General features: G+C 36.4%; 1 protein-coding gene across 4 annotated transcripts in view; it reads left to right on the plus strand.

The window, feature by feature from the left end:
* TIAL1 (TIA1 cytotoxic granule associated RNA binding protein like 1) overlaps nucleotides 1–6,489 on the plus strand; it is a 32,454-nt gene extending 25,965 nt beyond the window's left edge. For all 4 annotated transcript variants that reach the window (XM_006111397.4, XM_006111396.4, XM_025184569.2 and 1 more), the window contains one exon: nucleotides 1,140–6,489. In XM_006111397.4, the coding sequence (XP_006111459.1) occupies nucleotides 1,140–1,257 (118 nt within the window). In that variant the 3' untranslated portion in view covers nucleotides 1,258–6,489. The remainder of the gene's footprint in view (nucleotides 1–1,139) is intronic.
* Nucleotides 6,490–13,520: the final 7,031 nt, after the last annotated feature.

A 13,520-nucleotide genomic window follows, 5' to 3' on the forward strand; every position in this document is an offset into this window, starting at 1 on the left:
GTTTTGAGATAAAAGATAGCTGATGGACACTTTTTGCTTCTTTGGTAGACTTTACAAGTTTTGATTCAGAATAATTTAGCAGATGACTTTCAATGATCCAGATAGTGGTTATTTAAAAAAAAATGTAGCTGAGAGCAGTTACAATGCCATGTCCCTCAAAAGCTTTTACCTAAATAGCATGCAAACTATGACGGTCAGGGACTGCATAACTGATCATTCATGTGTTCATAAAAGTATTTCCAATACTTATCCTCAACAGTGTTTTTTTTTTTTTTTTAATGGTCTTAATTTTGTAATGTTCTCCTGAGGACTCCATAGTAACTTTCCCTGCTGACCTACCACCTTGTTCCCCCACTCCTACCCTGTGTCCCCATTATACTTACCTTTTTTATACATATTGCATCAGTGATGTTGATAGAAATATGTATAACCCATGGAATAATGTTAATTCTTGGCTGTAAAATCAGCAGAGAAGTTTATTTTTTTTTCTCTCTGTACTCCAGTGTTTTTCTTCAATTAAGTGGCTTCATATTGATTGTTGCATTTGTATTTCAATTTTGATATAAAACCAGAGGAACTTGAGTATAGTTATAGCAAGACTTTAAATACACATATAATATAAATATAGCCTATAGGTACTACACAAGTGTGTCTAATTAATTTATCCTTTAATGCTATATTGAAATCTTTTTTGCATTTGCCTATTCATGGAAAATGTGCAATACTTACTTAGCTTAAGCTTTCTCAAATGCTGACAAGTTGCCAAGTCATCAGCTTCTGTAGATAATAAAACTGTACTGAGTCCAGAAAGTTCTTGGAAAGTATGGAATGTTTCTTCTTCACATCAGCCAAGTCAAACTCTGTCTACTTTAAGTTGTAAAATGCACATTTAAAATGATTTCCTTGTGTGTATTTGAATAGTACCTAGTGTTTAGGCTTCTTGGTTTGTGGTGTGGGCTTTTTTTCCCAGAGGCAGGCACATTTTAGTGTAAGAACCTGCTCTAAAATCTTCCTGCATTATTTTTGTAGAAGTTGGGAAGCTTTTGACCTTGGCAAGAGAAGAAGGTAACAGAAGCAATATCAGATTTTGCATCTCTTTGTAAATGACTTTTTGTTTGTTTGTTTGTTTTTTTTTAAAGCCAATCTCCATCTGCTGCCTGGATGGGTGGATTTGGTGCTCAACCTGCCCAAGGACAAGGTGCTCCTGTAATACCTAACCAAGCTGGATATGGTATGGCAAGTTACCAAACACAGTGAGCTGGGACTCTGTGTTAACGTGTGTATTTCATGATAGGCTTCAGTTTCCAGTGATATGCTGAAGACTGGAATGTAGACACCGGAAGAAGAAAATATTTATTTTAAAAATGGAAATGTTTGGAACCTTTAGCACAGCTTTGCTTTGGTGAAGAACACACGTCTTCTAGTTCTGCCTTTTTAAGTTTTTTTTTTTTTTTTTGTTCATGATGGATATGAACATGTTTTTCTTTGTGTACAAAAACTAAAATAAAGTCAATAAAGACAATTCTGACTACAAATTTTGATATAGTAGGATAAATGGCTGATGAATTTGATCCTTAGATTATCATTCCATTTTTTGTTCTGTCTGTTTTACATCCCTGTGCTTTTTAAAAGAAATGACATTGAAATACAGTAAGTTGCTTTCAGTTAAACACAGATCCTGAAATTAACTGTGGACCAATTATTACACCCTGTAAGACAGTAGTGGTTTTTCAATAAATGAGGGCATCATTCAAAAAACATACATGCTCTTGGAATATTTTTTTAAATATTTAATTTTTCTATGTGCTTAAAGAAACTGAAGTCTGATACAATAAACTTTCAGTCTAAGCTGAAAAACATTACTGTCTGAGCTATTTAAGCAAATTTTGCTGTCCACGTTCAGGCACATATTAAAACTTTTCAAATCTGGTTTGCTTATTAAAACTAGTAATTGCATTTAATTTTGAGAAGCAAAAAAGTTTTTGCAAGTATGGTGTTTGTATTAGACAATCAGTCATACTTGTGCTTTTTACATAAAGTTTGAAGGCTACACATTGTAAATATTTAAAAACTACAATGTCTCAAAAGCATGCTCAAGCCTAGAAGTAGCAATGTAATTATTCAAAGTAATACTTAATATACTCTGCTGCTTTAAATGCAGTAGACTGACAAGAATGTGCAAGACTGACATTTCCAAAGTTGGCTAGTATGTAAAGTTACATAAATTACTATACAAAAGCCTTAATTTTAATTTCATAAATCTTTAATGCGTCACCTTTTTGTCTTTAGAATCTGATTTTTTTTTGCTTTACATTATATGGTATGTAAATACCTTCGTTAACAACCTTGTAATCCTATTTCAAGGTTATTATAAGTTGTATAGTATCTTCAGTGTTTTGAAAAATCTTGGGATGTTTTTTAAGCCTAGAAATATTTTGCCCAAGAATTTTTTAACAAGATTGTTAAAAACATCTTATTTTACAGAATATTCAATGTGCCATTTGGTAAATGGAGATGCAGTTGAAACAGTACACTGAGTTGTGACTTATTTTTAACTGAAATTTTTGTCTTTATGAGTGGTTTGCATGTGATGAACCTGTACAGAGGCTGGGTTGTTTGTGTACTGAGTGTGTAAATGGATAAATCATGAAGATGTTTAAACAGTATACTTGGGGTTATTTCTGAATTATTTTATGGATACATTGATATAAACTGCCTCAATAAATTTGAAGTTGAAAATGAATGTAAGTTAGCTACAAGTACTGCGTTTTACCTGTGACAGCTAGAGGGTGCAAATGTTTCAGCTTTATATTTGAATATACTGAGACAAGCACTGATTAAAAAAAAAAAAAAGCATATAGGATATGCTGTGGTAGTCCAGTGAAGTAAACTTGCATTAAAAATGGATTGTTGCATTCAACGGGTTTACAATTCCAGAAGAGAGTCTGAGAATCTGTATATTTTAGCCTGTTCTTTTTCTTTCATAGATATTGTTTTAGTTTCAAATTAGAATAGGATTTTGAAATGGAATATTGCAGTTTAATATTACAAATCTAGCCAAGTTGTAAAAATGACTACACATTTTACTGCTTTAGATAATCAAATGGTTTTATTCATTCATTTTTGCAGCCAAATCACTTATAGAACAAGTATCACTGAGATGAGGTTGAAAGGGAGAAATTCTAAAAGATACTAAACAGTGAGATAAATTATACCTGCAGAATTTTAGAAGCAATGCTGCTGCACACTTTATGCATGTAATTTTGTCTGGAGTCAGTGTAGAGCCCCAAGTGCTTGTGATGGCGGAAGTTGGCCTTTGATCTCTCTGCTTCTCATTTTCTTACTGTTCTACTTAAGATAGAAATCTGTCTATGGGAATCTTGATTCTAAATTTTGTATTTATGTATCTCTAAGTGAAGATCAGCTAATACATTTTAGTCAAAAATTTTACAAGTAAGTCTGACTTTTTATAACAATTTCTCTTGTTTAAAATGTCATGAACTATGAATTATTTGAATTTGCAAGTTACTTTAAGGTTTATTATTTGCTTCCATGAGAAGCGTAGGGTTTCTTCTTAATGCTAGGTGTTGGAATATATCGGTAAAATTGTTGATATGTTTTGGGTTTGTACTGTTATAGAGCAATATGTTCTTTCATGAGTTTATTCAATATTTTACATGCTGCAGGTACATAACCACATAAACACCCCATTGAAGATGGGTAAAAAGCTAAGGCCTTGATCCTGCAAGATCTCAGCACACAGAAATTAGAAGGCTGGTGTGCCTACTGCAGTACTGGGTCCTAAATGATCTCTCTTCCTCCTCCTGAGAGCAACAGTATTCTTCTCTCTCAATTAATTAGTTTTTCAATTGTTTATTCTTTTCTTTAACACTGAAATTTCTTTACAGGATATTCAAGGTACAAGAATTTTCAATGTCTTTAGACTACCGATTCTATAGCACTGTGAGGAAGAGTTCATGATTTGATTTATTTTCTCCTCAGTAATGTTCATAAATAGTCTTGGGAAAATTCTGCAATTTTACTATGGCTCCAAATGCAACAGTTGCAGAATTCCCCCAGGATTAACATCACTGACATTTTTCATTTTTACACCAAAGAGCCTCTTGCACCATTTTGTTTTTATGAATGACTATGTTGTAATCCACCATACTCTCCAGCTGCAGAAGTCAACCACTACATTACCCTTTGCTACTAGGATTCTGGATTTCAAATAACATTTAGATTTTTGTGGCTGCAGTTGATGGGTGAACCTGAAACAAGATTGTAATCACCGTTTTCAGAAAACATTTAAATAAAAAAGTTATACATGGTTTATCCTCTACTGTCATTTGTTAAATTGTCTTCCTCTACCACTTACTGTAAATTTTTAGCAGTAATACAAAACTGACCTTGTAAATTGTGCATGTGCTTTTATTTACACACACACACACACACACACACACACACTATTTTATATTCAGAATCTTTTAATATATATTTCATTTAGATCACTGTTGAAGATGTTAATGTTGCAAAGTTGGTTGTATATGAAACCTCTAACTCCTACCTCATTGAGCACATATTTTAATAAGTTATCAGTTACTGCCTTTTTCTGCAGGAATGACCCATTTCTTGTTCATTGTAAAAGCTTGATGAGATCATTGTGTTTGAAACCTCTTTCCTCATGTCATATATTAACTTTTGCAGTGAGTGAGGTGGTGTTCTGCAGAAAAAGTAATATGATTGCCCTTTGTGTAGACACAGGATAGCCTTTAATTAGGCAAAGTTAAGATGTAGTGGGGAACGTTACCTTCTGCCACTCAGTTTTGAGTGCTTCACGTGTGAACAGTGATAGGATTTCTTTTATCATACAGAGCTGTTTTGTGGATGACATCAAGGTGCTCTGTCCTGTACAATATGTATATTTCAATGAAGCAAGCAAGGGCTGTGTTGTTCACTATTTTACTTTACAGTAGATAAGACAGTTCTTTCAAAATTCAGGTTCACTATCTTTGCATCTACATATATGAAATTAATGTAGGGGAGGGATGTAAAATATTGAATTAATGAGGGATAGCTCAGTGGTTTGCGCATTGGCCTGCTAAACCCAGGGTTAGGAGTTCAATCCTTGCGGAGGCTATTTAGGGATTTGGGGCAAAAATTCATCAGGGATGGTACTTGGTCCTGCTGAAAAGGCAGGGGACTGGACTCGATGACCTTTCAAGGTCCCCTCCAGTTCTAGGAGATAGGCAATCTCCATTATCATTATAATTACAGATGCTGCACTAGCAGGAAAATGTAGGAATCTGTTACATTGTAAGTTGACGGCACGTTTATACAATGTCTAGATTAATGGCAGAACTTTTCCAACTTTTAACAGATTGTTGCTTTTTTTACCATATGACTGTGCTCAGACAGAATGTCTTCAGCCTTCATCTCAGGGAAATCAAAACAGGTTTTTATCAGATTGCTGAAAGTCACATTTATGATGCTGAGATTTAGGTCCCTGTCAGATTTTACATCAACTCCTGGTGACCCTAGTCAATAAATTCTAAAGACTTGTAGTTTTTAATTGCAAGTGGTTTTTTGCCACACACAGCAAAATTATAAAACCACTTTTCCTATGACTTCTCAAAAAATCATTTAACCTGAAAACAAGTGTAGAAAATGTCAATCTGAGAGGTAAGTTTGGGAAATACATAAGCAACTGAAAAAGGCCCTCCAGAATGCAAACACTTGTATCACACTGCTACTTCAAGTAGTGCCCTTTTGGGTGTGTCTGTGTCCTTGCACCTCTGGAGATTTTAGATAGTAATATCCCTTTGATCTGTACATGTGCTCTGCGTCAAGGTTAACTAACATTGTGCAGGGGAACCACTTTCAGGCCAGAGATGGTTGAGAAGAAACAGACCAAATAGCATCTTTACCTTAAAAGTATAGAGTTTTTGTTTTTTTAGCTCCTATTAGAGTTTGCATTGTTTTCTTTAAAATAGGGTTTCTGTTAATTCTCTCCTCTCCCCCCTTCCCCAATTTAAAATTTTTCCCATTACCTCTCCATCCCTTTCCCCTTGTTTGGAGATTGCCTCCCATAAGCTGCATGCCCTTCTCTCCCAGGTTTAAATGGTGGGACAAATCACTTCCATATTGGTGCGCACAAAATTCATTCCACACCTAGGTGGGGAAAAATGAGAAGGAACACAGTGGTACTAACTATTGCACTTGTGCTACCTGTATTCAGAATCAGTGCATGCGCCATGAGATTGGTTTCCGCCTCAATTACCTCACTGAAAAATATTCCCATGCCAGAAATCTGCATAACAATGTTTTGCATGTCTGCTCATACTTTCACAGATTATGCAACTTCTGATGCTATTTTCAACTTATTGTCATCAATAACAGACTTGACTCCAAAGCCTCAATCCTTCACTGGGATTATTGTTTGGGAATCCTCTAAAGTGGAGCAGCCATAGGGACGCTACTGAAAGAAGAGTAAGTTACTCACCTTGTGCAGTAATGATGGGGTTTTTTTTTTGCTTTTATCCCTCTGGGTGCTCTGCAAGCCACCCTCTCTACTTTGGAGTCTCAATAAGGGTTGTGCAGTAAAGAAGGAGCTGAGGGTGGTTTGCCTGTGCAGCATTAGTTAGCCTTGAGGAAGCACACAAGGGAGGGAGCACATGTGTGGGCTAAACTGATACTGCTAGCTAAAATCTCTTATTAGATGCAGGAATACTTGCAGAGAGCACAGAAAGGGGGACATATCTTAAAGAAGCATCATTGTTGAATTCATTTGCAGTAGTTACTAAGCAGTTCCCTGTAATAAAATAGGTGCATCTCTTAAACCCGTGGTGTCCAACACACTAGCCAAATATGGCTAACTAGGACTACTGCTTCAGAACTGATTGGATGCCATTACTTAAACTATTCCTTGTGACTACAGTAGATCTCTGCTGTAGCTGTTCAATTTGTTCTCAAATTGTGTAGACACACACTCCAATTTTTATCAGATCCAGCTGAGACAAAAATGTAGAATTCAGCTTGTCATTGAATTTGTAGTCTTTTGACTATGCATCTGGCAATTGATAATAAAAGCACATGCTTAGTTCTAATTTCTTAAAGATACAGGCATTAAATCAGCAGTCTATAAATGGCCATGCAAAAATTAATACACGCACAATGGAAAAATTAACTGCTTTTATTATATTATTGAAATGGGAAGACATTGTTTACATTTGGAAATAGTAACTGCAGCTGTGATAATTTTTTAAGATTAATTTTGCATTTCCCCACTTTAAATAGCTTTTGGTGTAGTGCATTCTTGTTTGTTTTTTAAAAAGAGTTCATGTATGATGGTTTAGTGTTAAGAGCAGGTCTCAATTCATTCCTTGATCCTGTACTGTAATGTATTAAAGTTTTCATTAAAACAAATATTCCAGTTTCCACTCAAAACTAATTGTAGATTCAGAAAGAGTGATAACCATCTGGGAGGTGTAATCTGCCTCACTTCACTCTGATAGCCCTGAAGTCTAATGGTGGCAATGTAATGTCAGTATTAACTATTTGACCACTGATCACATTAGCTGAATTATCCAGCAAATAAGTTTTTCTGTTAACCACTTACCTAAGGCATTGCACATTTTTTTTAAAGCCGTTGCACTTTAAAAAAATTTTTTTTTAAACTTTTATGTATGTAACATGGAAAGAAAGGTTACTGCATCAGTCTACCAGGGTCCTACCTGTATTTGTAAAATTATACAAATTCCATTAAAACTAAACATCAAGTTTGTATCAGAGAAAACAAAGTTTTGAATTGGTAATTAGAAGTTAGTATTGATCTGATTGGATTGTTAGTTTTCAAATAGGAATTTATATCTATATCTTGCAGATATTTTAAAACAAAACTAATTAAACATTACAAAAAAAATCCAGGATCAGATTTCATTAACAGCTAACTATTGATTCTGTTTTTCTTCTAGAAAAAAGTGCAACTAATGGTGGAAAGTCAATTTAGAATGCCTGAGGAGTTAATGAAACATGAAGGAGAAACCATGCTTTTCGACAATTGCTTTTAAAAACAAACATACATGCTACTAAGTACTCATGGTAGTAGACCCAGCTGCAGTTGTGTGTTGGTGTCTGTGTGTGTACCCTCTTGTGCCTATCTCTTACGTTCCTAATCACTGGCAGAAGATTGAAATATATGGGAATGTCTATAAGTTGAATGCCTCACAACAGGATTCTTATAAAATAAAAATATAGCATTCTCTTGGAATAGGGATAAAGTGATATAAAAAGCCAGATCAGCACCACTGCTAATCTTTTGTTTTTTGTGGAGTGTTTTTTGAGGGCGTGAAGGTTGGTGGGGCAAAGTAAGGGATAAAGTTTAAAAACTATATGAAAAATGGCTTGTTACAGTGACATGTAAATCAGTTTAAATAGCATACAGAGATGTTATTTACAAGTTGTTGTAAAAACATACAACTTATGTTCCTATGGCTAGTTTTTGGTTCCCACAGGAAGAAAGCTAATTTCCAGGAGCTTAGCTCAGCTCCCTTGTTTTTATCCATTCTCAATTTCTTCATTTTTGAGGGGTTTTTTGTAGCTCATCTTTTAAGAGGTGAAGCTGTCCTGCAAATTAAGCCCTTAAGTATGGAGTGTCACATGGCCAAATTATAGTAAATGGTTGTGGCCAAAAGCACCAAATATCAGACACAATCACTACAGAGGAAAGTAGGAGGTTGTTGGCTGATTCTAAATACTTAGTTAAGAGAGAGATTGTCTTCATCACTCAGTGGAGTGTGCACTTCTAGGACCAGTGCTATTTTGCCATTTTATTTCATTTTTACCCATGAAAGCATTTGATAGCATAAGGGGCAATTGTGTACCCACATCTTAGGAATCAGCCATTTCTCTGAAGTGGCATCAACACTACAGTGCCAGAGCTATGGTGGCAAAACCTATCATATAGATATAGCCTACACTGGTGGCAGGGATTTTTCCTTTCATGTTGCAACACCAACTCCCAGAGCAGCAATAATTAGGTCAGACCAACGTGCAGTTAGTTTGTCCTCACCATAGCACTTAAACGTGTGGATTTCTCACACCTTTGAGTATCACAGCAATATTGATTGAAATTTTAAGCATAGACCAGTCCTGAGTCCGTGAAGGGACCTGGAATAGTTCATATTCAGACATTTATCTTTGCAATCATAAGGGCTATACATTTGGTATTTAAGAAAGCATTCTGTAGAATGCTATGAAGACTGTATAAATACATATAGGGGATAGATGTTGAATACGACTTCTCTAATTCCTAAATACACATGTATCAAGGATAGGGAGAAGGTCTACCTTACACACAACAAAAGCTATGCTGTTGTAGAGGAAACCTCCTCCTATAGGTTTCTGAAGAGATCAAAACCTTTTCAGACCTGTTAGTAGCTATTTTTTAGATAGACAGTCAAAAGTATGAGCAGTTCTGTCTCCACTAGACTATTCCCTAGACTACCCTTAACCTTTGAAAGTACAGTAGACATTTTCTTAACTCCCCCCCCCCCTTCAGTTCTTTGAAAATACCAAGTTTTAAAAGCAAAAGTTTTCTTTTGGCAAAACTCAGCACTATTTTGCTTGATGATACATTAAAAGTCCCTGTTTCCACCACATTAGAAAACAACATCAACTGTTGGTTGATGTAGTAGTGAGAGAGCATTGTATTTGCCATTTTTGTTTTATATTTTAGCTTTCAATTTTTAAGAAAAGAAGAAAACTTTCTCAAGGAATTTGTGGACAGCATGAAAAAAATGATATCATAGCATCCCATTCAATATCAAACCATATAATATTAACTGCAGAGCCTGCATGTACTTGATTGCCCAGAGCCATGAAATGTGGATAGTTATACAACTTTCACCTTATAGTGACCCAAATAGACAAGGTTCAGGCATTTTCAAATAGAGAGAGTGTATCATTTTTCTCTTTTTCTGACAATGTACACGTGGTCAACCTACTGAGAAATCTTTCAGATACTTGTGCAGTCCTCAATTGCCACATCCTCTTGGATTCCCTTTTTTCCTGTATTAAATGACTGTTCTAAATTGATCACTTTTCTTAACAAAAATTGAAAAGACAATATACATATAGATATATGTATATTAGCTATCATTTTAAATCTTCATTTTGCACCATGTGTTGTAAGACCAGAACTTGGAATTTTACAAATACTTAATCCATTACCAATCAAATTTCCTGTTGTAGGTAATTTTTGATCTTTTCTTGATCAACATTCTACTAAATGGGAATACTTAGGCTTGCATGGCACCCTAATATATCCTTAGCTGTCATGATTGATTGATTGTGTTGAGCTATTTGTATATCCAATATAGATGTAGGGTAAATGAAGACCTGCTGTCTCCTCCACCATGGCCCAAAGAAATATGCATTGCAAACCTTATGGCTGCTCTGTATGTTTGTAAATTTATTTTAAAAGGGGAAGCAGAATGCCACACATCTCCGAGGTGAAAATAAGGAGGTGCGCCCGAGTGTGCAGCTCTGGCAAGAGCGGGCTGAACTCTGGCAAAAGCCAACAGGGAGCTATTGAGAGAGCTGGCAGGCACCCTGGTTGTGATAGGACAGTACTTTTAAAAATTTAAGTTCCTTTCACCCCGTCACACCTTCGGCTTTTAATCAGTCCAGATCTAATTATTCCATGAATTTTAAAACCTATTTGAGATGGTTTTGTCATCATGACTAATTGAAAGGCCTTTAAATAGTGTAAGCATATGACTGTCTTAAAAGTAATTCATTTACAGCTGAAGCAACTGCATTGACTCACTGAGTTGAGTTTTGCACTGAGGTTTCTGTTGACTCTTTGAAGGATTATCAATACTATGAAAATGGCTGATTAGCAAAGGTCTCTCCTATCCTTTTTTCTTCCCCACCTTGTTTGTAATCACTGTATTACTTTGAGGTTTTTCTTTGAGGATTGCTTTGAAGTCTTGCAGGTATGTTGAAGGAAGTGAAACAGACCAGCCTTGCAAGGACATGGCTGATCCTTGGAGAGATGTCTGAAATTACTCCACCTGAAGTTCAAAAGTAATGGAAAAGAAACAGAGTGTTTTCCCATCAATCTTTTATTCTGTTTTGTCAGGATATGGATGAAGGCTGGATTGGTATTAATGAGAGAAGCTGCAGAAAAATAAGATTGATATTTTTAATTGTGAAGCATTTAATGAGCATTACTCATTAGTACTTAACCAACCAGTGCAGGTTTTTCATTTCCTCAAATATAGGCATAAATATGAGCCCTAGACCTTTGCTTTAAAAATTGCTTGTTCCTCCCATTTATCCCAATGATAAGCATATTTTTGGAAATGTCTATTTTCCAAACCAGATGTCTTCTGGAATTAGAAAATTGAAATGAGTGGAGGGTTCTTTTTATTAAACTGTTGAAGTTGTACGACTTATGTATTTAGATTTGAATAATATTTCAGAAACATTCTGCATACAAAGGTTTTGACGAGTTGCAGGCCATGTAGTACTTGGTTCAGCCCTATTTCTAGGTGCATCTGCAGGATGCTGCTACATGTGAGAGCAGGACACAAAAATCTTGTCAGAGGTACTAGCTTTGCCAGTTACTAGTGGGATCTGACAAGAGGAGCCAGAAACGGGTAGAATACAGGGTAGAAAGAGATGAAAAGTTAGTTAGTTTTAAAGAACAGGTAAGTGGTCAAAATAACAAAGGGCCTAAGTAAGGACATGAGGAAAAATGAGAGTACTCCATCTTCAATACAGCACAATTCTGAAGTAATCAAACTTTGTCAAGAATGTCTGTGGAGAGTAGATCCTGACCGCAAAACAGGCAAGCCACAGAGTTTATGGAAAAATGTCTTCACTCTCTCTCATCCCCAATAATTTTCCAATTTAGGTTAGTTAAGCTAGCTAAGGTTAAAATACTAGTGAAGATGCAACTACTTGGGTTAGCTGCTTATGTTAAAGTCGGGGGTTGAATGTTAGCTGCTAACCTGAGTAGTTTTTCTCTCCTAGTTTTGGCTCATACTACCCTGCTTGAATTTCACCCACTGTGTAGGTGGCTTCAAGCTGCAAGCAGGGAACTCCCACAGATTGAGGTAAGGGTGTTTTTACTTTTTGCCTATACTCCTTCAAACGCTTTAACACATGAGTTACTCTTCCAAAGAGACTCTTCCATGCTTAAAATTGCCTAAGTGCTTGCAGAAACTGGACCTTCATCTTGATACCCAGTTGCAGAGTTCTTTGAAATATCCATACAGGCTTGTCCTGTTCGGAAAAAGCAGAGAAGGAAAATAAAAGATAGGTGTGGACAAAACTCTTTTAGACACTCTAAGCAAGTAGCAAGTAAGGGTGTGAGTGCAGTTCATTTTCTACCCCATGTGTTGTGTAGTGGGAGGGCTGTGAAAAACAAAGGAGAAGGAAGGGAAACACATGAACAACATTTCTAATTAGCTCAAGAGCCCTAAACACTGCTCTGTCTCAAAAGAAGGAAGAGACCCATAACAGCTTCTTTCCAGACCCTCCTCCTGTGACTGGAGCCCAGGGATTTCCTGAGGCTGAGTTCCCTGCTGTGCAGAGTCATATTCTCTACCTAACTTAGAACTGACCATCCCGAGCATTCAAAAAAATCATGACTTGGGCCTGCATAAATCACGAATTTGATGGAATTTAAAAAATAGTTTAAAAAAAGTGTTTGTCTTTGCGGTGCATGTGGATCACACACTAAAGCTTTCTTCCACAACCCTGAGGGTTGGAAACTCTTAAACTGCAATGTGTTTCCCATGACTGTTTGATTTCAGTAGCTGGGACCTTGCGAAAAACACCAAATATTGCCACAGTTGGCAGCACTGTTTCTATCTCCAGTGCTGTGGTCCTGCTGTATGGGGAACTCAAATACCCACAGGAGAAGGGATTAGTCCCACTGAGCATAATTTAGAATATTTTACGGAGGGCTCTGAAATCCTAGGCACTGGTCCTGTACCCTGGGAGCTGAACACTAAGGACTTGCAAGATTAAGTCCTTAATGACCCCATAGAGAAGAGGGAGGTCACAGCAACTACAGTCCATCTATCAGCCACCTGTTTTGTTGTTCTCATTAGTCAATTGAGTCATTATATAGTACAGTACAGGAGGAAGGGACAGACTTGCGGTTAAAGCTCTGGGCTATAAGAGAACAAGCAGGGTTCTGCAGGGGTCTGTTCTGGGACCGGCTCTCTTCAATATCTTCACTAACGATTTAGATATTGGCATAGAAAGTACGCTTATTAAGTTTGCAGATGATACCAAGCTGGGAGGGGTTGCGACTAATATGGAGGCTAGGGTCATAATTCAAAATGATCTGGACAAATTGGAGAAATGGTCTGAAGTAAACCGGATGAAGTTTAATAAAGACAAATGCAAAGTGCTCCACTTAGGAAGGAACAACCAGTCTCACATGTAGGCTACGTCTACACTGGCCGCGAATTCTTGTGCAAGAGCACTGACGTTCTAATGTA

The sequence above is a fragment of the Pelodiscus sinensis genome, chromosome 8 (genome assembly GCF_049634645.1).
Source record: "Pelodiscus sinensis isolate JC-2024 chromosome 8, ASM4963464v1, whole genome shotgun sequence".
In the NCBI taxonomy this organism is placed as follows: Eukaryota; Metazoa; Chordata; order Testudines; family Trionychidae; genus Pelodiscus; species Pelodiscus sinensis.